This window comes from Calonectris borealis, chromosome 13 (genome assembly GCF_964195595.1).
Source record: "Calonectris borealis chromosome 13, bCalBor7.hap1.2, whole genome shotgun sequence".
Classification (NCBI taxonomy): Eukaryota; Metazoa; Chordata; class Aves; order Procellariiformes; family Procellariidae; genus Calonectris; species Calonectris borealis.
The window spans coordinates 10,064,526-10,090,663 of NC_134324.1; the positions used below are offsets into that span (position 1 = coordinate 10,064,526).

Sequence of the window (26,138 nt, forward strand, 5' to 3'; positions counted from 1 at the left end):
ACTTGGCATGTCAAATGCATACTTTTAAGTATTGCAAGTATTTTGAAATATATTGTATCCTCTCTGTTGGCTGTGCAGTTGTAGCAGGACATCACATGCTATAGAGGACCTCTTAGGACAAAGCTTGGGAAGTTGTATGTGATGTGGCCTGTTCAGAAGAATGCTTCCATTATCACTGCCGTTCTTGGAATAAATGAATCATGGTCAAGGTCATTGCCTTCATTTGTAAAACTTATGAAGTATCCTGGCTGTTGGGAAATAAAGTAGCATGGTGTATGTGGCAAACATGGTAAAAAGCTCACTCCGAACAGCCAAGAAAGTTGGTTTACTTGTATGTTTCTTTTCCTAATGATTTTCACGGCTGTGTACATCTTCTGTTTTCTTCTGAGTTTAGAAAAAGGCTTTTAAAAGCCCCTTCATATAATGGCTATCTGATCTGACGTGTCAGATCTTTCAGGGAAGATCTTTCAAGAGCAAATACAGTCAGGTTCATGCTAGTTGAATCTGCAGTTCTTTCCCACCCACGCTTACAAGTCTCTCCACATTATTTTATATTTCTTCTTAGGAAGACATGTATAAATTTAGAGACTGGGTGTCCTTTGAAATTATGTTAGACTCTTTCCTTGCTTTCCTTGATGTGATTGTATTAAAACTAAACCAACCAAACAAAAAACCACACCCCCCACACTGCCCTGCCAAAAACCCAAAACACCCTAGAACAAAGTGAACAAAAATATTTTGGGTCATGAGCTAGCAACTGCTTTGCTGCTGTGTTACATCGTTGTATGCATTTGTTGGATGCCAAAGATAGTTTGGAGAGCACTTTTCTAAGTCACACCCTGTAAAACTTTATTTAAATTACACTCTGGATTTATTTTATAAAATAGAGATAATTGTTTCAAAAACGACACAATTCTTGCATGCTGCAGTACATCCACATTTATTAAGTTTTTCAGATGTTCGAGTATTGGGTTGCTACATTAGAAGTCAAAGCTATTTAGATGTACCCTTGTTCCTACAATGTTATGTCTGTGTGCATAAAATCTCACTATTTCAAACCCATGTACACTGTTGAATAGTGAATTTGTTTTGAATATGTTTTCATAGCTGACCTTATGTACGCATGGGTTTGAACAAGGCACATGAGTGCTCTCAGGGTAATGTGTGAGTTTCAGAAACTGCTCTGCAGTCCATTTACCCAAGGAAGATAGGGGTAAATATTTTTTTAAAAAAGAAATAAAATTTTTTTAGGGGAAGAAAATTTGTGAAAATTATTTTTCATCTGCAAATTCCAGATTTGTCCTTACATAGTGATCACAGTCAAAATTTGGCGAGGGGGATGGGATTTTTAAGCACATTCTTGTCACTTATTTAAAGTAATTTCTGAAACTAGCTTGGAGGCCAATGTTTTAACCTGCACATTTAAAATTTGAAAAACTTTTTGTATCTGAGATTTGCAGCAATTATGTCAAACTGCTATGAATCTTTTCTGAAACATAAAGTCTTTATTAGTAATGAAGATGCCCTCATCTGTGGATTTACAGCTTATGTTTGCTAATTAATATTGTGTATATATGCATTACACCTCTATGCATGCTAATAAGTAGTACATTAGATCATGGAAATTACAGGAACTAGTTATTGTTAATATTTCTGGAGATGAAATTTATTTACATTTTATAATAATTACAGGTTAGGGTAGTTAGAATCTCATATGCATATCTCTTTATGTAAACCTAATTTACATCTCAAGATTAAAATGGAAGGCTAATAATAGTGCAGTAATTCTTTAACACTTCTACCTAAAATTAGACCTTCCTATCTAGATTTGGACAGTAATTACTTGGAATTAAAAACATAAGTATTGACTTCACACTAACAAATCTTAAATTAAAATTATGAAGTGGTTGCCTGCAGTAGCAAAATACTGGATATCATGTCCTAAAGGAGTTCTCTCTAGTTGTGTGTTTCTAAAGGTAGCTTAAAGTTACAGCTTGAAACTCCACTATGTATATTTTCTATTATTATGTTCATACCTGAGCAAGGTAATGCAAGCCATAAGAATGAAATTACTGAACTTTAATATTACTCTTAGTTTCAATCTCTTAGCTTTCCTTGGCAGTCTGGTAAGATACTTGATTTTGAAAACTGGATGAAACCCCTGCAAGCATCCTACAACACTGGAAGCACACGTAGAAATAAAACAGTGTGCAAGTGTCTTAATCAGGGAGGTGGGGGTGGAAGGAAAAGGAAAAATTTATTAGCAGAAAATTAAGTTTTTGAAGTTACGCTGTTTTAGAGACTGTTAACGCTTCACTTTCTTAGATTAGCTGAAGGGGACCACTAAGCACTGATTCTGTCACCTGCTGATTTTTGACCTATAGCCTCTATGCTGTTACGTTTCATCCCAGGAGACTGGTTTTAATACGCAAGAGCACTGAGTGAAAATGAGTTTGGTCTTAAGGTTTCTTTGTTCTAATCTTCTTAGATCTCTGGTGGAAGAGGAGGATCCTCATATGAAAGTATCTCTTGGTAGCAGCGATATGGGCATCTCTGCCCATCTACAGTCTTCTAAGACAGGGACCACAAGATTTTTCACCAGCAATACTCACAGTTCTGTGGTATTACAGGTAATTTAAATATTCTTGTGTCAGTATTGATCTGTACTGAGAATTTTGGCTGCTCTAAACAATGCCTTCACTCAGTAGATATTATCAGACTAGTAATTCCTAAAAAGCCTCAAAAAAATGCATGTTAGTGTGCCGTGCTGACAATGCCCACAAGCAAGCATTGTAACTTATTTTCCTGTGAGGTAAAGGGTCGACTTTTAGCAACAGCTTGGAAAAAAAAACCCTGGCCTTTTCCTTGGGTTGTATCCCTGTCCGCTCTCAATTTCGAAGAGGTAATATCGTTTAAACTATGAAGTGACAGCTGTATCAAAGAAGCTCACTTGAATATAGTGATGTAATTATGTCAGGCAAACACTTGTACCATCTCCTCTGTGAAAGCTGCCTTGGGGATGTGAGTGAGGAGAGCTCCATGCTCCTCCTTCACGTCCCTAAGATGGCAGAGCACTGCTGGGTTTGGTGTAACGCCCTGTGCTGGCTCTGAGTGTATGGCACTACCATATGGTAGAACGGATAAAAACGTTATCCTCTCTGAAGCTTTAAGAATTTACAAGTAAAGTAATTTTATCTTCTCATTTCTGCTGGAGCTTTTACATGCCGGAGAGTCAAGCTTACAGCTTGCATAGCTCTTGCTACTTTTCAGTGCAGTCTTTCTCAGGCGTGCAGACGACTTCTGTATGGCATGACTCCTTGGAGAACTGCCGCTTATTTTTTCAATTTGCTGTTGTGGTGGGTTGACCCTGGCTGGACGCCAGGTGCCCACCAAAGCTGCTCTATCCCTCCCCTCCTCAGCTGGACAGGGGAGAGAAAATATGAAAAACTCGTGGGTCGAGATAAGGGCAGGGAGAGATCATTCACCAACCACCGTCACAGGCAAAACAGACTTGACTTGGGGAAATTATTTTAATTTATTACCAATCAAATCAGACTAGGGTAATGAGAAATAAAAACTAAATCTTAAAAACACCTTCCCCCCACCCCTCCTTTCTTCCCGGGCTCAACTTCACTCCCAAATTCTCTACCTCCTCCCCCCGAGTGGCGCAGGGGGACGGGAATGTGGTCAGTTCATCACACGTTGTCTCTGCCGCTCCTTCCTCCTCGGGGGGAGGACTCCTCACACTCTTCCCCTGCTCCAGCGTGGGGTCCCTCCCACGGGAGACAGTCCTCCACGAACCTCTCCAATGTGAGTCCCTCCCACAGGCTGCAGTTCTTCATGAACTTCTCCAACGTGGGTCCCTTCCACGGGGTGCAGTCCTTCAGGAACAGGCTGCTCCAGCGTGGGTCCCCCACGGGGTCACAAGTCCTGCCAGCAAACCTGCTCCAGCCTGGGCTCCTCTCTCCACGGGTCCACAGGTCCTGCCAGGAGCCTACTCCAGCGTGGGCTCTCCAAGGGGTCACAGCCTCCTTTGGGCGCACCCCCCTGCTCTGGTGTGGGGTCCTCCAGGGGCTGCAGGTGGGTATCTGCTCCACCGTGGACCTCCGTGGGCTACAGGGGGACAGCCTGCTTCACCATGGTCTTCGCCATGGGCTGCAGGGGAATCTCTGCTCTGGCGCCTGGAGCACCTCCTCCCCTCCTTCTTCACTGACCTGGGTGTCTGCAGAGCTGTTTCTCTCACATGTTCTCACTCCTCTCTCCAGCTGCAGGTGGTTGCACAGGTTTTTTTCCACCTTCTTGAATATGTTATCCCGGAGGCACTACCGCCATAGCTGATGGGCTCGGCCTTGGCCAGCGGCGGGTCCATCCTGGAGCCGACTGGCATTGGCTCTATTGGACATAGGGGAAGCTTCTAGTAGCTTCTCGCAGAAGCCACCCCTGTAGCCTGCCCCGCTACCAAAACCATGCCATGCAAACCCAACACAGCTGCCTAAATAGATTGCCTAAGTTTTGGGACAAAAATTTGACTCTTTTTTAAAAAAAAAAATTCAGAGGAGCTAATGATTCTTTTGTTTTAGTTTCTAAGGCTTGGGTGTCTGTGCACAGCTGTCCCTCATTTGAACACTGGGCAAAGTGCTCAGAGCTTACTTCCTCTTCATTCAATTTTTTTCTTCAAAATTTGAGCAAATGGATAACTGATAGTTGTAAAGCCTTGTTTGTAGGAACTACAGGCAAGTTGTTTGAGTCATTGAAATATGTTAGTTTTATATAATCCCGTGTTTGACTTCTGATTTATTGGAGCTAATAGTATTTTTTTCATTTGCACTCTGTTCTTTTCTGTGCAACAAATTTGAATGTTCATTTCTACTTACCTTTGTAGTTTTAAAAATACAGCTTTGCTTTAAGATATATTAAATTTTAAACCATGCGGGCTGATGCCAAGACTTCTGTAAGTGTTAAATCTGTAAAGGCGATATTTACATTCTTGTTAGTACTAGAAAAACATCAAACATGCCCAATTGAAGGAAATTGTTTTATGTTTGAGGTTCTGTTCTGCAGTGCGTGAAGGAGGCAAGTGTTCCACCCATCCTCCAGTATTCCCAACTGGGCATATCTTTAGAGGAAAATCTTACTCTAGGATGCTGTTGTAGTTGACTTTCTTTTTTATTACATTTAGCCATTATAAGTAATTCGGAAAAGATAATGTGAGCTTATTTTGGAGTTTTTGCTATGTAATAAATTTGCTAATCATAGAACCAGGTGACAGCTTTCCTTTCAGCCTCTTAGATTGCAAAGCACTTAAACTGGTGTGGAACAGTAACATATCTAGAATACATATGTGTTTAGGAAGGGTAGGTCCAAAAAAGATATCAGTCCCTACCTGAAACAATTGCTGGAGTGCAAGCTTACAAAACAAACTCTTCTTGATTAGTGGAATAAAGCTACTTTCTAAGGCCCGTGTACTTTGCATTCTTCAGCCATTTCTGGAAAATAATAATTACTCTGCTTGTTTTCCAATGAATAATTATCATTGAATATATTAGAGGTAATGGTTGTAAGATGACAAATTATTTCTTAGTGACTTTTTGGAACTACAGTACATATGTATATAAAAGTAAGTAAGGAAAACGAGATTCCTACTCTCCTCCCAAATCAACTGGATGCTTTGCATTATGCTCTTCTTGCAGGGTTTTGACCAACTGCGAGTGGAAGGTTTGCTTTGTGATGTGACGCTTGTTCCAGGAGATGGTGACGAAGTGTTTCCTGTTCACAGAGCAATGATGGCTTCTGCAAGTGATTACTTCAAGGCTATGTTCACAGGTGGTGCTTTTGTTAAAATAATGCATACTGCTATCTCCAAATTGCCATTGTTTGGGCACTCAGACACATGTTCAGTGTTGTGTGTGAATCAGCCCAGGACTGCAAACAACTCTATGTCGTTGTACTTTCTCTAGTGTTCCATATGGGTTTTTAAATTGAACTTTAAAATTATACTTTAATTTTGTATAAGTTTGTGAAATTATTTCGACCCAATTAAAATGATCATATAAACTTACCTACGTGTCTTTTTCAGGAGGAATGAAGGAACAGGATTTAATGTGCATTAAGCTTCATGGTGTGAACAAAATAGGCCTAAAGAAGATCATTGATTTCATTTATACTGCAAAACTTTCCCTTAACATGGACAACCTTCAGGACACTCTGGAAGCTGCCAGTTTTTTGCAGATTTTACCTGTTTTGGACTTCTGTAAAGTGTTTCTTATCTCTGGGGTAAGACTTACTATTGTTTCACATTTACAAATATTAAGGCCTTGGTTTGGTTTTTTTTAATAAGAACAATGACTATGTAATAGTCAGTTAAGTCTAAAACTTGCCATTATTCGTAATTTGGATTCACAGAGAACAAGTTTGCTTTGTAATTTTCTTGAAAGTCTTTTTTCTTCTGAGTATTATGTACAGTGTGAGTTTGATATTAATGTTATACCACATTAAAATTCTTCTAATTCCTAAGCGTATTGCAGTGGTGACAGCAGCAATGGTAATCATAATTCCCAGATTCCGTACTGGATTTCTTAGTTCATGCCCTTATAGACTATATCCTTCCATAAGAAATCTACTTGCTGAGTTAAACTGAAAAAAATAATAGAAGAGTGAGCTGCTGTTGCTGTCTGTGAACATACTTTCTTGAAACCTTTTTGTTTTGAGGAATAAAGCCCATAATTGTAGTGATCATCAGAGACCATTACATCTTCTTTGTAAACCAGTGAACTTGGTCACCGTCCTTTAGAATAATATATTCTCTAAAGGGATTACTAATAGGGACATTACAGAAATGTTGATTATGTGAGAAAAATAGCTACAAAGATTTTACGTTGATTGCCATATTTTGCTAGAACTGAAAATGGCCTTGAATGCCTACTCCTACTGGAAAGTATTTTTTAACAATGACCAAAATGAGTGCTTTTGTAAGCAGGGGACAGGCCCCAAAGTAGCAACCCTCTCCTCTTCTATTAATAATGGTTAGTAAAAGGAATAATACGTACGTGGCTTGTAGCACGGTTGCTTTTGTGCAGTTGGAACAAATAAGTTTGCCCTGCAAAGCAGTACACTGTAGTTCCAATGCTTTAGAGTTGCCCTGCTGATTTTTATTTATTATAGAGATTAAAATCTTGGGTCCTGAACTCACTCTGGGGGGAGGGGGATCTGTGATAACAACCTTTTTTTCCTCCTCCTTCCCTTCCTCTTTCAGAGTTGGTGTCCTGTTTTGTTTTGAGGCTGGGCTTTGGAGAATGCCATGCTCCCTTCAAGTTGAATGTCAAACAGTTTTGCAATTTTCTCTGTATTAAAAACAAACTTCTGTATTTGCAAAAGCAAGAGAGCTGTTAAGGATTCAGCTTGTTAAGTGGTAACCGGCTTCTCCTCTTGTAAGCTTTTTCTGTCTTCCTGGGTGCAAAGAGGCACGTAAGGAAAACACTCCCTTCATTTATCTGGCTCCAACCTTTTGTTAAAAGCGTTGGATTTATACCCCTCTATTTAATCTTGTTGTTTATTAAGCATAACTCACATACTTGGGTTGTCTTTCAGAGGTTTTATTTTTTGAACATCCTTTTCTTCTTAAACATCCTTTTGAACATTTTTGAACATTTGAAATGTTGAACATTTTCAACATTTTTGAACATCCTTTACTTCTTAAATCTCAGATATCAGAAGTTTCAGGGTCTCGCTGCATAACTGCACTCATTTTAGCATTACAGTCAACTTACTGCATGCATTTTGTATGCTTTGGTTATGTTCACTTTATTTCTATAGTTAAAACAATGCAGTCTTAGAATATTGGTGCAGTTATCTGTTTTCTCACTCAAAGCACAGTATATAAGCAATGCCAATATATGATGCTTCAGTACCTTTCCTAGTTCTTGCCCTGCTGTCTTGTATTAATAAACTCTTTGTCCTGCCAACAATAAGGAGCACCCACTTTGTGGGGTTGCAGAATGAGAGAGCTGCAAGAGCTGTGCTGTCAAGGAAGTTCTGCCTAGAGAGACACTTTTGGCATTATTTCTAATGTTTCCTGGAGGTTTTCTGATGTTCCTGTTAATTGCTTATATACCTTACTAGAAATCTCACTTTACCTGTAACAGGGAAACTGGTGTGTTCTACATGAATTACAATATTATTTGGAATTCAGCTTTCTGATAGTCTGTAATGAGAAATAAAGAAGCAGGTATTCCCATTGCTCCTCAGAGTACAGGCTCAGAAATGTGACCTCCCTATGAAGACATGTAGTGGGATTTATCCAAACAAGAGGACTCCAAGCTGCTAATAACAGCAATCTGTTTCATAAGGAAAGTGTTAGAAGCATTTAGGCTCTATAATGCTACTGGTTTGCTTTTAATTTTGGCATATTTTGTAACTGGCCAATTCTCTGAGAATGTTGTGATAACGTTTCATTAATCTCAATGCTCTTAAATCCTACACCACCTATCTTACGTTGCTCAGGTTTGTTTTACCTTCCAAAATGATGCAGTCTGCCTCTCCAGGGTTGATGTTGCTATAAATGCCAACTTGGAATAAGGTCTTGGTGTTCTTTTGAATCAGGGATTTGGAGCGACCTCCCTTTGGGAGGTGAGCCCCAGGGACACCATGTTGCCCTTTCCCCTTTCAAGGTAGGGCAGCTGCTTGCTTATTTTCCTTTCTTAGGGAAAGAGCTTCTTTCATCTCACATTGTGTTATTTGGAAGAATTTTTTTCATTGTTTGAAATGCTTGTTTTCTGAAGGTTCCTTCACTTACGATGTTCACTCAGTCACTGTTTTGGTTCAAATAAGAAACATCTTGTTTGATGCTATGTTTTGAAAGGGGTGAGGTTCAGAATCAGGAAGACTATTCATTCTCTTAATTTTGTTGATTCTCTTTTCTTAAATATTTTCCTGTATATTGATGTCTAAGGGGACATCTCATTCGTTGAATAACTGTAGAGAAAGTTTGTGCTGTTAGCCTAGTTATGTTCTCAGCATCCGTGTATAAAGAATTTTTAAAGGAACTTCTTGGAATTTGTTTGAACAGGAACAAGAGTTGGTGAGCAAACTTGGTGGGTTTTGCTTTTTTAATTACCATATCTTAGCTTTACAGAGATGATACTAGTTTCGCTCCATTCTTGAAGTAGCAATTCTGTAATTTAAATGAGTTCTCTGAGCAAGTCTTGATCTTATTTCTACTGAAATTAGCTGAGAGCAGCATCTGAGAGCTCATGTAACCATTCCCAGACGAATACTTAATTGTCTTTACATTGTCTAGGGAGTCCATTATTAAAGAGGGTATAGAAGTCAGTTTATGTAAAACATAATGTAACTGTGTTACTTCATAAAAGGTTATTGGAAATATTTACAAAGAAAAACATAAGCTTAAGGTAACACTTTGTGTAAAAAATAGCGAGACCTCCGAAGAATCGTGTATGTTGTAGCTGACTTGTAAGTGTTCTTTTATGTGTTCTGTGTTTACACCCCTCCTGTCGAGTAGCCCATTGCTGTGATAATCTTTGCTCTGCAGCCGAACAGACTCCAGAGAAACACTGGAATACTTCCTAAGATGTTTTCAGTCTTACTTTTAGTATTGGTTTTAAATATTTATGGCTATACGATAGACTAGGACTACTCCCAGGTTCACATCTGAGCCATAATGTAATTAAAATTAATAAAAATGCCATGGAAATGTTTTCAGAGTAGTGAGTGCTAGAGAACAGAAGATAATGTTGGGTTTTTTTTTGCAAAAGTAGCAGCAGTGTACAAAATGGAGAAGGATGAGAAACCTATCCAAGTAAACTACAGCACTGAGGGGAAAATCACAGTGTAATGGGGAAGGGGATGTTATACTGTAATTAAAGAAAACATTCCAAAACACTGAAAATTAATGTCATGGTTGTACCTTTCATATAGCTGCATAAGAAAATTTTATTCCTTCTATAATTCTGTGCTTTACATGTTTGTAACAACTAGCAAATTGTCAAATATAGAGGTCTCAATATTTGGAAGTCTGTCTCATCACAAGAACTTGGTTAATGGAGGATGGAGCAAGATGGTCTCAGTTGTGTGGGATCTAATGCTAGGGCCAACTCTGCCAGCCACCCAAAATCCATCTTTTCTAACATGGGGGTATGATTAATTCTGTTTTCTGAGCTGGTCAAATTTCTGGGCTGTTATTTCTGGACCTTTGTATATGGGAACCCACAAAAAAATTGAGGATTTCGATGGAATGTAAGCTCTTTTAAACTTAGACCCTTTGAAACACCATGTTAAGTACTTCAGTGTCTAACAGTCGTTGAAACAAGAAGTCGGACGCCTAAGTATTTTGTGGTACTGGGCTTGAGGACTTGATTTTCTGTGCATGTTATTTTTCGTGAGTTGTTCTCCAGGGTTCTTATACTTGCGATCATTTTGCTCTGTGTCCTGTTTTGTAGTATTTTATAGTCAGTTAAGTTTTTTACCAGAGCTTGGGTGATTGCTTCAAAATTTCTCAGGAAAGCAGTTGATTTAATTCTTTGAAAGTACTTTGGCTTTTGCATTTGGTTTTCCAGACTGTAATAACATTGTGCTGTGCTTGACCTTTATTTTTTTAAAAGCTTTTTAGTATTTTCTGGAACTTTTACTTCTGCTTTGTAATGAGCAATTACAATAAGTAATGTGAATGACCAGCTCTGCAGTAGTTAAAGCCCAAGTAAAATAGTGTTTATCTAAAAATTTTGACGACTTACAAAGTTGCTTAGCTGTTTGTCCAGTTATGGCTTTTATCTGGTTCTGCATGAGTATCTTTACTAGTTAGTGGATTCACTGTACAATGAGTCGTGTATTTTTGTCTGATGTTTCCATTCCTCCCATTCACTTCAGTGGGATTTCTGGAAGTAGCAGTTCCTTCTGTTGATGAGCTCCTGACGGACTGCCTTCCATAGAGAGCAGTTTCCACACCTCTCATAAGTACCATAGCATAAGTCAGACTGGTTTTTTGAAAATCAACACTGGAGTAACTTAAGTACTTAAGTGTTTAAATAGCATTATTGTACTTTAATGCCATCCAGTTTTGAATATTTAAGTAACCATTAGAAGTAACTATTGCATTTCATTCTGTTGAAGGATTATTTTTTGGCTCAGGACTTAAGAATCTCTAGAGTATACATTTTTATGACTGTGAAATCTTTGCAATATAATTTAGCCTGGTACATTGATTGTTATCTTAGAGCACAGTAAAATTGGTAGTAGTACTTTTGGCAAGGAAAGTAACCTTTAAGAAAATATTTAACGTGGTACCCTGATTTGAGGTGAGTGGTGGAATTTGTTAGTAAGCCAAACAAAATGCACAATTTCATAAGCATAATGGGGAGTACTTGCAGTCATAATATGAAATAAAACCCTGAGTGCAATACAATTCCAGTGGATTAATTAAGGCAGTATAAGGTAAATTTTCCTTATACTTAGAATTAGAGAGTGACTGGAAACTGTTGATGTCATGTTCATCTGTCATTAACAGTGGGTAACGTGTCAATAAATTTCTCAAATAAGTATTCCAGGAATATATTCAATTGCATAGATTTACAGTGTAACATAGTTATGATGATACATCAACTGGATGCATGCTGGGCACTTGATAACTGGCATGCATTCTGTAATAGGTCTAAATGCGTCATTGCAACCTGAACACAATGTACCAATGGTACATAATCTGTACCTTTTTTGCTTTGATCTTTTGACTTCAAGCATGCTTTTCTGTATGCAATAATAGCTTTCTGTCTGCTTACCTTGATACGGAGAAATTGCTGCATCTCTGTAGTTTGGTACCAGTAAATGTATTTCAAAGTGATTTTTAAATACAATAACTGTATAGGAAGAGTTAAGATTTGTGGCATACTGTAAGTCAGCTGTTTGTTAAGGAATGATTTTTCCATTGCTTTATTTTTATTATACAGCTTGAAAGAAATTTAGAAGTAAGAATGTCCTGTTTCATTTACTTAATTTGAGGTATGCTGTTACTTCCATTATGCAATTAATTTATGTAAATTAAAAATCCTAAAAGGAGATGTACAGAAATTAGTTTGATACTGACTCAAACAGTCAAAAGAAGAAAAAATGTTTCTTAAGCATCAGAGAATGTTTTATAGGTCATTGCTAGCTGATGTGATTATATTTTGATATAAACAACGTGGTCTGTCTTGTAATACAAAAATAATTTCCACGTATATATTGCATGGATATTTTTATAATAGGACTCCTGACAGTCTGCCACACCTTCATCTTATAGATAGGACCTGATTACAGGATTAGTGTTCCTGGAGATGAAGAGCAAGATTTGGAACCTTTCACTGTATGAAGGCGTCTCAGGATGTGTGAATGAAGACTTTTGGTGACTGCAGATCTTAACTTTAGGGCAAGTTAGATCAGTTTCTAGTGAATTAAAAAAAATCTCCTATTCCCATACTCATTAGACTTTTGAATTGTCTAGTATTAAAGGGCGATGATCAGACTGAGTTATACAGTATTAAAATCTTGTAATCTCTGTCATGACCAGAAGGTCATTTGAAGGTTTTTTAAATCTTCGGCTGCAATTAGGTCATAATCCTCCATCTTTATATAATCTTTTTAAAAATAACCATGAGATTCAGAAGCTTAAATTCTTTTGGCATTACAGATATAATGAGAATCACAAAGTTGTGGAAATTGTCGACATTGAATAGGACTGACATGCACAGAGACGAGAAAGCATGTGTAAATGAAGCTTGGGTTAGAATAAGGATTGAATGCAAAAAAGCTGCAATTCTCAGCAAGAAGCATCTGAAAATTGACTTGCTTTGCATATATACCGAGGAGCTTGCTGAAATGAATTGGCCTGGTTCACTGGAGACCCGCTTTAAGTTATGTGCCACCCCTCCCATCTTTCTTCCTCCCTCTGCCTTGGATCCCAAGTGACCTCAGAAATTTAGGAGCCAAAGATGTAAGAAAGATAGATGCAGCAACAACGTAAAAGATGTGGCTACCAAGATATGGTCACTCAAGTATTGAATGAAATTAGGGTATGATCCATACTGCAAAAGCATTTCATGTGCTGGGTATTTCTAAGAGAAATCCTCCTAGATTCATTATTTTTTAAAAAAGTGTGTGTGTATGTGTGTAGATATATATATTTTAAAAAAATCACTACCTTTGTCTTATTTTTGACAATGACGTGTATTTAACTTTGAATATATTCCTTAAGAGTACCACCTTGATTTACTAAAGATGCAATTTTGTTCGTTTCTAAGGAATGTATTCATGGGATTGAACACTGTAAATAAGTTATATGAAATACGTGGCATTGGTGAAGTAGCTGTGCCATTCTCGTTGGCTGCATTATGATAATACAATTTTGATAATGTTAGAAAATGTCTAATAGCGAGACCTACTTTTGCATTATTCTCTGTAACCTTGGGCTGATCACCTCTCCCGTAACTGTATTTTCCACATTTCTTTCTTACAAAGATGTTTGCAGAGCTTTTCAAAGATGAAGTGCTGTATAATTGCTATGTATCATCATTGTATAATGTATTTGACATAATTAATATATGCCATCTGCTCGTTACTTGTCTCATTTCTTTCTTCAAAATAAGGAATGCATTGGGTCTCCCCTTGCAGTCATGAATATATATATTGCATTGAATATTTATTTGTTCATGTGTAAATCACCTTGAGCATTGCAAAATGATGAAATATTGCTGATTCTATAGTATTCATTAAGTTCTACATTATCATTTAGACACCAAATTAAGAAAGTGTTTTGATTCCTCTTTCTGTTTACTTAATAGGTTTCGTTGGAAAACTGTGTTGAGGTTGGGCGAATTGCCAACACATACAATCTCACAGAAGTGGATAAATATGTTAATAATTTCATCCTGAAGAACTTCCCTGCATTATTAAGTACTGGTGAATTTGTGAAACTTCCCTTTGAACGTCTTGCCTTTGTGCTTTCAAGTAATAGCCTTAAGCACTGCACTGAACTTGAACTCTTCAAGGCGGCTTGTCGCTGGCTACGGTACGAGGAGCCTCGGATGGAGTACGCTGCAAAGCTAATGAAGAACATCAGGTTTCCACTGATGACGCCCCAGGATCTTATTAACTATGTTCAGACAGTGGACTTCATGAGAACTGACAATACCTGTGTAAACTTGCTTCTGGAAGCCAGCAATTACCAAATGATGCCATACATGCAACCGGTTATGCAGTCGGAGAGAACTGCCATTCGATCGGACAGTACTCACTTGGTGACGTTGGGGGGAGTGCTGAGGCAGCAGCTGGTTGTCAGCAAGGAGTTACGGATGTACGATGAAAAGGCCCACGAATGGAAATCCTTAGCTCCCATGGATGCACCAAGGTACCAGCACGGCATCGCCGTGATCGGAAACTTTCTTTACGTAGTCGGGGGCCAGAGCAATTACGACACGAAAGGAAAGACGGCGGTTGACACGGTCTTTAGGTTTGATCCTCGCTACAACAAGTGGATGCAAGTCGCGTCTTTAAATGAGAAGCGCACCTTCTTCCACCTAAGTGCCCTCAAAGGACATTTGTACGCAGTCGGTGGTCGAAATGCAGCGGGTGAGCTAGGTGAGTGCTGCTCCTGAGGCATGGCTGCTTGCCTTGGAATACTGTGCTGCCCTGTGAATGGGTGGAGAGGAAACAAGTTGAAGTTGTTGGCCTGCAGCTTCTTTCTGAAATACTGCAGATGCATAGAGGAATTTGTCTGGATACTATAAGCAGTTAATTTTAGAAGGGCTTCCACAAAAAAATTTCCAAATACACGTATCTGGTGTATTGATGCATAATATGCAATGTGTTCACCTTTATCATCAAACGTGAAGTAAGCATGTGTGTCTACCTGTATAAGAGTGTGTGTGTATATATAAACACAACTATACACAAAAAAACATTACTTAAGCTGAGAAACCAAACCTACTCTTTTCACTCTTAAGGGATACATGACTTTCTAACTGAAACTTACTGTTGAGTGAAGGTTGCATTTTAAAAAACACAAGTTTTCTGGAATAGTAATTTTGAAATGCTAGTCTGTTTTTTGGGGGTTTTTGGTGACTTTTTTTTTTTAAGGTAGGGTAATGACTGAGTGGTTTGTTTCACAGATCAGTGAGATTCAGATTGCCTGACATTCTGGTCTTTCTAATTACTAAAAATGCTATATTTTGTCTGTGATCTTGTGACTACACAGTTATCTTATTTATATGAATGAACCTGTCCTGTTGCCTCCTCTCCCCCCCCCTTGCAAATGATGATTCATTTTTGACAAAAAAGGAAAAAAAAAATTCAATTTCAGGGAAATAAGAATAAACATGGTAACCTTTAATTTAACAAAAGTCTGTAGAGGATGGCCTGTATTAATCCACTGCATTTTCCAAAGCCATAGTGGTTAGCATTGGCAGTCAAGTCTGGGAGTGTACACTCAACTGTAAATTCGTCTGTGCTTTAAAATTGAAATGTTACAGTGATTATGCTTGGAATTTTAGCATAATATTATATCTAAACCAAATGTAACATTTCATTATTTTGTTTGCTGTTTTCAGCCCAATACTTGACTGTGTTTTGTCAAGTCTTTGTGGCAGTACCTCTTGCTCCTAAGATTTGCTCTTTAGAGATGCACTGATAGCTCTACGTGCAGTGAGAAACATGTTTAACTGAAACAATACAAAACCTAATTTGTGCTGCAGCATCTGTGATTTTTTAATTAATGCATCTCAGTCATTCACATAGACACTTTGTTTCATGATCATATTGCAGACTTTCTTAGGAAACATATAGTACATTGCTTCTGCTACACAAAACTGGGCTGGTTTTGCTAGAAGCTTAAAATCCATTCTAATGTTCGATGAAATGAGACATTTTTTAATTGCCTCCTGTTTCCAGAAAACATGGGAAACTGTTTTGCAATAACTTGTTTTACCAGGACAGCCATTTTCTGATGCAGATCCAGAGGTTTTCAGAGTTTTTCTTAAATGTCACTTTATGTACCTGAAAATACGTTCTAAAAGCAATCTTAATGCCCTGTAAAAGACCAAATGTACAAACTAACGTGCATTGATCTTTGTCTTGAGTATCAGAAAATCTGACTTTCACTGAGCTATTTTCTAATGATATGAATTAATGGCGGATAATCAGATTGCTGTCCTTGTGTACTGTACCATCTAAACAGAGTAGGGTTATAAGAATGTCAGTGAAAAAGTTGCAAGTCTAACAAAATCAATATGAAACAATACTGTCACTAAGCCAGTGCAATCTGTGTGTGCAGCAGGCTTTAAGCTCAGTGTTTTTCTTAAATTAGATCAAGCAGTATCGTTCTGCTGACCTCAACTTTTCTACAGCTTTAATTAAAATACAAAATCTATCACCTGTCTAAAATTCTTCTGTAAAGATATCATTAAAATGCTGCAACGATTTCCACACAGACCTGAAAAAAGTCATTGGATCATTCTGCGGGAAGAGCACTCTATAAATGCTAAATATTGTAGCTGTCTGATGCTTTGATTTGGGGCTTCAGTTTTTCTTATTAATTGTGAGGCAAGTCACTTTTCATGTTTCTTTCATAAACCTTGACAGCTGAAAGATGAAATCCAGCTTAAACTTCCCATTTTCTTCAGATGAGAGAAACTCTCAAGCTTTTCATGGAAGAGAAGGTCAAATGTGTGTTGGACAGGTATTAAAGAAGTTGCCCTTGGGTTCAAACTAATTTCAATCTATTGTTAGAGAGGAAAAATTCCCAAAACCTGAATTCAGCTTTCCAGAAGATCAGCTCTTATGGAAAAGGGTTAAAGGATTAAAGTTACTAAAATGAATTTCTTTATTATTTTTTCTCCTGACATTCACTGGCATAAAAATTATACTTTTTTAAGGCTCTCTATCAAGCCTTCCCAAAATAGTTTTCAAATGTTTAATCTTCTGAGGACTTTGTAAATACCACTTTCTACCTTAGTAGTATGTGCTTTAGCAGAAATAAACAGCTACTGTTTTAACAGTGCATGCCACTGAGAAAAGTTTGGTTCATTGGTAAGGACAGGTGAATTTGCGTGTATGTAGTACATGCATTGGAATATGGTAAATGTATCTTTGAAACGTACTGAATTATGAAATTATAATTCAGATTTTTCAACCTTGTGACAACTTAGGGCTGTGCAGAAGCATGCACCGCTCCTGGAAGGATTGTGCATAATTCTAGTTGGTTCTTTTTAAATGTCAAAGCAGGCACCTGCCAAAGATATTCCCAGAAGGCAGGGAGAACAGCACTCCGGCACGAGGAGGAGACCAGTCTGGAGCAGGCAGGTGTGCAAAAGGCAAGACTTTTTGGAAAAGGAGACAAAGGGAAGACCAGGTGTGGTTCAGAGATACTCATGAAGCAGAGCTCGTCGGCAATTTGCAGCTGTGCCGTTGTGCAGAGCACTGGATACTGTTTTCTATTCTCAGACAAGTAGATTTTTGTAGCTCTTTTTGAAAGAGTTGTGGTGTTTGGTGATGTGCCTTTAAGTATTAGAAAACTTGTGCAGTTAGGTACTTTCCAGATACTTCAGGATCTGCTGTTGATAGGCTTGAGCGGAGCTTGAGATTTTTATATATGGGCTTTTCCTAAGCATTTTAGGGGATATTGGGTTGTGACTAAACCACAGATTGATTGATACCTTCATCATCATGCTGCGATAAAGACAGAAAGAGAAGACTTCTAGTCCAGGGCCGGACAGTTATGTGTTCTTTTGACCCCCTGCCCAACAAGTGGGAAGGCGTTTATTTTCCAGGTGCCCTCTATGATGCTTAACCCTCAATTCAAACAACTCCTTGTTCATGTAAAAACTTCTCTTGTAAGTCTGTAAAATATATATATATATATAAAATGTTGGGCTGTTTGCTGTCTGTGTAGTACTGTGAATATCAAACCAAAGTGTCAACTGGAGGACCTCTTGCATAGGACCTTATTTTGAAGTGGCTCCTTGCTATCCTAGGGACAAAATTACTCAGAGCTCTGTTTCATTAAGGGTTCAAATCAGTTTTGAGTTCTACAGCAACAAGCTGTGTTATAGAAATAATATAACAAAATGAAGATCCTGGATTTTGGGACATCACACACGGTTGCAAGTCCTGCCGTAATAAACCTCAAGACTCATTAGAAGCTACTGACAGAGAAGTGGTAAATATCTGTATACTCCTCAAATAGCATCACAGATGGCACTATAAAATGAGTGCAGACTGAGCATCCCTTGGGACTGCCAAAGCTTTGTGTCTTTTTGAGATTGCTTAACTCTATTAAAATGAGGCCTGTCTTCCCTGGATTATGGTAATGAACAGATCAGAAGTTCCACTGTTAAACATAAATAAAGCCTGATTTGAATCATTCATGCTGTTGGGAGAATGAATCCATCAGTCTCATGCTACATAGAATATATACTTAGGTTCAGTAAAGTAGCAGTTCTTTTGAGTGTTCTGTGGGTGATGCTCTGTCTGGAGATGATGTATAGAACACCCCGATGCCTCTCTTAAATTAACGGGCACCTTTAATAGCTGAAATTTTGTATATTTTTTTTTCCTTTTCAGTGCAGAGAGAGATCTTGTTAAGACAGAGAAGTGGAATGACCTTGCAAGGAAACAGGGAAACAGCTATGCAGAACAACCAAACAGAACAGTAGGGTTTTTTCAGCTGGGAAGTAATTAGTTTTGTTTTAAAGCATGGTAGATTTGAGATTTGAGATGGAATGATTTGTCTGAAATACTGTCAAACAGTACTTTAGTTCTACTGGTAATGTTCAAGAGAATTTTGAAGCCACATCAAAGTGAGGGATCTTGGATTCAACAGCATCCTTTCTCTGATAACTGTCTTTACAACGTGGTGATAGTGATGGTAGTAATGTATACCAATTTCTGCACGTTTTATTTTCTCTTGCTAAAGTGATCTTTTGGCTGTGGTTTCTCTCTTAAATGCAATCCGTAGTGCAGAGTGAGATAAACCGTTGTCCAGCGTTGACTGTCATGTTAATCTGGTTGCTGCTGGCTTTGCGATTGCTTTGCACATACTTTGCTCTTCCTGTCCTTATAGTGTGTTAGAAATTTAAGTTCCTCACCTCAGCACAGAGTGGAAGTACTATGGGAAAGAGAATGCCTTTATTTTTATGAAAGCAAGTAGAATGATGATTTTGATGCAGCATAGCCGTGAACAGCAGGTCGGAAGGGTCTGCTGTCAGGGTAGAACTGGGACAGCTATAATTACTTGCATGTCAAATCTGTTTTTCTCTGTTCTTGAAATTTCTGCACATCTTTGTTTTCTTCTGATTGCTAAAGAGAGCGGAGTAGAAAGGAGCTTTCCTTTTTAGAAAAGAATATTGGAATGGATGAATACGTTTATAGAAGAAAGAACATGGGTTTATCTGGGGATGGGGCAAATACCGCATGTGGTGTCAAGATGGCAGTACACAGAAACACAACTCATCAATTTAATTTTAGGTGTCATTTGTGGAATCAGTTCTTTGTGCCTATACCTTTATTTGGGCAAGAGGCTGTCTCCAGCATTCACTGGCTTTTATGGCTGTGTTAAGTCCTTGATGGATATACAAAGTCTGCAGGATATCAAATGGGAAAAACACCAGAATTTTTTAAGAAGAGATTTTTGACTTTATTAAAAAAATTTTAAAAAAATCAAGCCTGACTTTAAAAATTTTCATTGTAGAAGAATGCTTGAATGTCTTTTTGTACCTTTCCTTATGCAGACTTTTATCTACCTGTACATTTGTGTAATGTGAAAGGCAGCTCGAGGCTCATTTCAAATGGCTGAGGTAGGAAATGCGGTAACAAGAAAGCTAGATTGTAGGAAAAGTGTTAGTGAAGGACTGATCTCTTAGAGTAAACTTGGGAACTTGCTCATATTGGGCAGGTTTTTTAAATCACAAATTTGGCATGTCAACAGTAGTGTATAGACACAGTTGACTTCAGTTACTTTGCAGGGTTTTTTTATTTTTTGTCCATCTTACAAAGGCCTGAGATGGCTGGCATAACTGGGAGTCCATCTGCAAGGCATTCTTGCAAAACCAGAAGCTTTTCAGGCTTTCATTACTATTTTTAAACAGTTTCCAGAATATGAAATTAATAATTTCATACCTGCGAATCAATGTATATAATTTGTTTTGAAAGAAACAGGAATTTAGTGTGTTTTGCCTTGTATCATGAACTTAATGTTCTGGACCAGCACTTTTCTGTATTTCTTAAATTTAAATTTCAGCTCCGGGGTGGGGAAAAGCTGAAGAAAATCCAGTGTGCTGTAACAATTTAGCAATTCTTATGTGCAATATAGTTTTTTATTTTTTATTATTTTTATTTTTAACCTCAGATGATGCTGAACTGGTTGTCAAACAGTATTCCTGACACTGGCATTGGAAGCTTCTATTTTGAATGTGTCTACTTGAGATGCTAATTGCATGGAATTACAAAATACCGTCCTGTTTCACAACAATAAGGAGATTGTGCATTTTACAGCAGCTGAACGATAATTCAGAAGGTCACTGTAATATGCTCTCTGCTAAATTTTTCCATGACTAGGGATTTTTTGGTGGTAGTCTGAGACCATAGCTATACCTTACTCTTCCAAAATGCTCCAAAGGACTTTTTTTTTTTTAAGACAGGTTTGGAGTTAGGGTGAGGTACCAGATAGTCACTGTATGAGTGTTACCGATGGATGTACTTTACTGGCCTGGCCAGTACTGCTAATTCTGCAGGCTTATGCTAACACTAAATAGTTTCTGCCTTTAAAATGGCAAATTTCTCAGCTTTTAAATTTTTTTTTGTCTCTTTTAGTTGATGTTTAATGCTGGACTGTAAGTCACCATCACTGATTCCATAGAGCTGGCTCAGATTTTACCCTTGATTGAATAAAAAGCTTGTTCTAGAGCAAGTAAAATGCCACTTTCAAAGACATTCAATTTTGTACGCATAGTTCATAAACATCTCTCTTCAGAGATTAAGCATTGTATAACAAGCATTAGAATCTAATTCTTAATTTTAATTCTTTAAAATGAGATTTAATTTGTCTTTAAGATAACACAATTATTGATAATTGCTTTGTGCATCGTAAGGTCACTGTATTACAGGGTTTTTCATAATCTCTTGCCCCTCTGGTCATATTGTACTATTCAAGCTGCCAATCTCTACAGCTTGCTCAGATCCATTATTAAACCTGTTTTCTATTTCTATTCTCTGTGCTTATTGCATAGCCCTTTTCCTGCAACCCCACATCTCTTCCATCCCACTTTGAAGAGAGGATTCTTTCTCAGAAATGCTTTCTGCAAGGACACCTGGGCTCTGGGTTTCTTTTTAACTTAGTACTAACCTCTGTGATTTCTGATTTGGTAAATCCTTTGATCATTTTAACATTCTAATTCACAAAGAAAACTGCACAAATGGAGCTGTGTATCGACACAGGCACTGCTTCTCTCCATTTGAGATTCAATGATGTTTCATCTTGTATTTTTTTAAAGCTTGGCTTTTGTAAACTGTTTGAATTAGTGACTTGCATATGCTGTGCTGTATGTTAATAAAACATTGCAAGACAATAGAAAATTAGTCAATAGTCACTGCCCCCTTATGAGGGCATAGGACCATTTCAATGGAAAATACCAATACCTAGCCTGATTTTCTGCGTGGGTGGGATGTTGCTGAAGATGTGGGTCTGTTCTGGTTGCAGATGTATTGATCCTCTTTGAGATAGGTTTTGAGTTTATTCCCTCTCTCTCTACAGCAGACTCTGAAGGGAGTTGTACAAGAGGAAAGGGTAGAAAAGCTGAATTCACCCAGCTTCATTGCCATTTTCTCTGACGTCCCACAGCTGTACCTCTGGCAGGGTTCATGAGCTGGGGCAGGTTGTGTGTCAAGGAGGAATGGGAATGAGACAAGTGGAAGGCAAGAATGCAAGAGGGTTTCTTCCTTTTTGTTCATCTGGGACGAAGCTTGAGGTTTTCCTGTATTGTCTCTCGACATAGTACTGAATAATTCCCTTGACACTTTCTCAGATGAACAATGTTTCTCATTGATACTTCCTCTGTTCATGACTATATTACTGCCACTGTGACTGTACTCAAAACCAAACTGCCATGCTAGCTTCAACATTTTAATATTCTCATTTGTTTTAAACAGCCACTGTGGAATGTTACAATCCCAGAATGAACGAATGGAGCTATGTCGCAAAAATGAATGAACCCCACTATGGTCATGCTGGAACCGTGTATGGGGGATTAATGTATATTTCAGGTAAATAATTCCTATGATCATGTAATCTTTATGAAACAATTACTTATCTAACTTTTCCTGTTTCAGTGGGAGACAATAAAAATTAGTCTCTGGTTGCAGTAGGTTTGCCATGGTATAAGCAGTGATGCAATTTCATATGAAGCCAGTCAAATAGCATATATACTGCAGAGTCCGAGAAGATTATTTTAGATAATATTATGCATTTACGTAGTAAATTACATTTCTGAATTCCAAAGCAGTTATTACTTTAACTGTCAGAATATATTTTTCTGTGGCAACACCACATATATACATTTATATAGCAATAACCATTAAACACATCCTATTTGATATATTTTGGAAAGTATTGGAAATTCTAATACTTTAAAGAAGAACATCTGCCTTCATTGAGCTAATGGAAAGGATAAGTTTTCATGTTAATCACAATATACGAATGATATCTGTACTTTTGCTGGTCTTTCATCTGTAATATGCTCAGTCCTATATGTCAGTGAGGTTAGAGTTTCATTCTGTTTTTTTCCAAACTGGGGGCAATAGGTTTTCTAAAAATCTGGTATCTGCTGAATTTTTAAAGAAGATTCAATCTGTCTGTCAATGATGTCTACAGAGATGTTCTCCTACTGCGTTTTTAAGGGATGTCCTCTAAGAATTAAGCTGAAATTCAGGGCAGGAGGTGCGACAAGGTTGCTTAGCTGTAAAGAACTGGGGGGGAGATGCACTGGAGCAGATTGATCCTCAGGGTATTTAGAATCAGGGGGCCGTGTGCCAGTAGACTAGGAGGGATTTGTTTCAAAATTTACCATAAGGTACAGCTTCTTATTTTTCTATGAGCAAGTCCATTAAGCTAGCTTCTAGTAATTGTGCTGCTATTTGTATGCTTTTGCCCATTTTGCTTGTTTTACTGCAGGTGGCACATGTATATGCTCCCTGCTGTGTTTTTTTCATGTAGATGCCGTGTATTTCCCACAGATTTTTCTTTTCTTCCTGTCTTCTCAGATATCCCTGTAAGTCTAGATACTTTTGGGGTTGAAAATGTGAAGATTGGTTCCTTTGTCATTAAAGCCTCTTCTCTCTGACAGGCTCCCCAGCACTGCCACTGCTATGGCTGTCATTAAGTGTCAGGGCTGGACAGTCGTCCTATTTTTTCTGTATTTAATTCTTACTGTCCAACTGAAGAATTAAGTACTTTCTTGCATAACTCCTGTAGACACCGTGCCATCTCTGCCCGCTAATAAGCCAAGCGTGATAATTCAATGTTGAATGGTTAGCCCAGCAGGAGATTGTTCAGTAGCAGTGTTTTCTCTGCGTATTTTTTAGCACCTCAAATATAGTTGCCTTATGGTCTTAAACCATAGCTAATAAGCCTACAGTGTCTGAAATTGGTGTGACTGCTTTCTGACCTGCCTAGTGACCTTGCGGAAAGGTGGGACATTTCATCCACTGATGGGAAATCGTCCTGTGATTTCCCCTGAAGCCTCTCCAACTGCTTTTGCAGGGAGCCATGGAGAAGGTGAATATAGAGAGAACCATAGGCATCTCTTAACAGAAGAATATTTGAAATCTGTGTCCTCTCTCTCTTCAGTTCAAGTTGATGAAAAAAGTTTTCTGAAGAATATTTTGCTATGAGATAGGACCACTTAAAATAGCGTAGTATCAAAATTTGAAAGGCAAATGGATTCCTGTTTTCTTGACAGTGAGAAACAAAACTAGCACACTGAACAAATGTAAGGAAAGAAATAATTTTGCCAAAATGAAGCATAGGTAACAATTTTTTGTTCTTTTAATCTGCCGGTATCATCTTATGTAATGAAGTACTATATGAGACATGGCTTCTTTCCATATTCAGATTTAAAGGAACAAGGTGCATTAAAAATGTCATTTGAAATGGAGCACATATGTTATAGTAATCTAAGCTATAAAATGTGAAAAAGTTTTAGGGAAGGATGAATTCATTCATGAAAATATATGTTTCTGCTATTTATTGCTTATTAGGCTGAGCACTGCTCTAACATGTGTTTTATTTCTCTAGGGGGAATTACCCATGATACTTTCCAAAAGGAACTTATGTGTTTTGACCCTGACACAGACAAATGGACTCAGAAAGCTCCGATGACAACAGTCAGAGGTCTGCATTGCATGTGTACTGTAGGAGACAAGCTATATGTTATTGGTGGAAATCACTTTAGAGGAACGAGTGATTATGATGATGTTCTAAGCTGTGAATATTACTCACCAACTCTAGACCAGTGGACTCCAATTGCTGCCATGTTACGTGGGCAAAGTGATGTTGGGGTTGCTGTCTTTGAAAATAAAATCTATGTTGTTGGAGGATATTCTTGGAATAATCGGTGTATGGTGGAAATAGTTCAGAAATATGATCCAGAAAAAGATGAGTGGCATAAAGTATTTGACCTTCCAGAATCACTTGGTGGCATTCGAGCCTGCACTCTTACTGTTTTCCCACCGGAGGACAATACAGGGTCACCGTCTAGAGAATCTCCTCTTTCAGCACCTTAGAAACATCCCTTGACTTATGATGTTGTAGTAACACCTTTGCACTGCATCATGGAGTCTATTATTTTTCTTCAGTAGTTTCTGTTAGGCGTAGCCTACAGCATTTCGTACAATTACTGGAAAAAAAAGACTTTGACATTATTTGTGCTGTTTGTTTGGCCTAGAATGTTTGTCAAGTGGTTAACAAAAAAAGATGTACTCACCCGAGCCAAATGTTTAACAAATGAGAAGATACTGTCTATAAAATGTATGAACTAGGTACGTTATTCATGTTGTGTATTGGGTGTGAGGTACCTTATAGCTTACATTTGGAAGCCCAATGAGTCAAATTTGAAGACTTTGTATTGAACACATTCTTTCACTAAATTTCATAGTTGAAATCCTTTTTCCTTTCATTTTTGACTGCCGATTACAAGGGGAGGTAGACCACATCAATGTGAACTATGACAGAAGGTTGCCAAGGGACCTGAGCTACCTCCCTCTTTTCACAGAGTATTTTTGACATATCTGTTTACCCACCTGACTTTGTGGGTGCTTTGAGAGCATATGAAGTTTCTTAGGCAGAGGAGAGAAATAAAATAATTTTACAATATTAGCACTATACAGGAAGCGGACCTTCTAGAGGCCGGGAGTTTTTTTATGACATATATCGAGTGTTTTTCCTGAGTCGGTTGAGTGATGCTTCAAACAAAAGATTTAAAATGTTTGGGTTTTTTAATTTGGGTTTTTTCAGGAATTGGCTTCCACTTGCATGGGAGCACACACTATTAACAAATGGGAATTCAGTGCAGTTGTATATTCTGTTGTATGCCTGTACTGAATATAGGTAGATAAGGGCTAGAAACATTAACTTAAGCCACTGAATTTGACCAAATCGTTCCATCAGATCAAATTTAATCTACCTTTTCTCCTTTGCTGTTGAGATAACTTGCATAATGTGTCCTCTGTATAGTCTCAGTTAATAAGGTTATTTAGCACAAAGTGCAGCTTCAGCGAGAGAGCTGCTTTTGCTCAGTGAACTTGGACTACCACATTTTACCTTCTTTTGTTCAATAAAACTTTTAACTGCAGTTATTCAGTCTAAGCTACCTCATTAATGTATTTGGTTTTCTTCCTCTGCCTCACTGTCTCCAGGATACGCATTACGTATATCTGTGTGGGTAGATTAATGTGCTAGGAAACCAATGCAGAAGTGATCATGAATTGGGTATTTTTGACCTACTTTTAAGAAACTATTTTGGCCTGATGTGTTCATTTTGTTGCTAAGGACTGACAAAAGAACAGTGTGTCTTAATTTTTTTTTCCTTGGAGAACTACTGCTTATGTGTGCA

General features: G+C 37.9%; 1 protein-coding gene across 17 annotated transcripts in view; it reads left to right on the forward strand.

Annotated features, from left to right (window-relative positions):
* The window catches only part of KLHL13 (kelch like family member 13), a 90,198-nt gene extending 64,321 nt beyond the window's left edge, over positions 1-25,877 (forward strand). For 15 of the 17 annotated variants that reach the window (XM_075162077.1, XM_075162086.1, XM_075162090.1 and 12 more), the window contains 6 exons: positions 2,489-2,630; positions 5,691-5,823; positions 6,077-6,273; positions 13,824-14,619; positions 22,180-22,293; positions 24,323-25,877. In XM_075162077.1, the coding sequence (XP_075018178.1) occupies positions 2,489-2,630; positions 5,691-5,823; positions 6,077-6,273; positions 13,824-14,619; positions 22,180-22,293; positions 24,323-24,810 (1,870 nt within the window). In that variant the 3' untranslated portion in view covers positions 24,811-25,877. The remainder of the gene's footprint in view (positions 1-2,488; positions 2,631-5,690; positions 5,824-6,076; positions 6,274-13,823; positions 14,620-22,179; positions 22,294-24,322) is intronic. The other 2 variants (XM_075162089.1, XM_075162094.1) reach the window with 2 other exon arrangements.
* Positions 25,878-26,138: the final 261 nt, after the last annotated feature.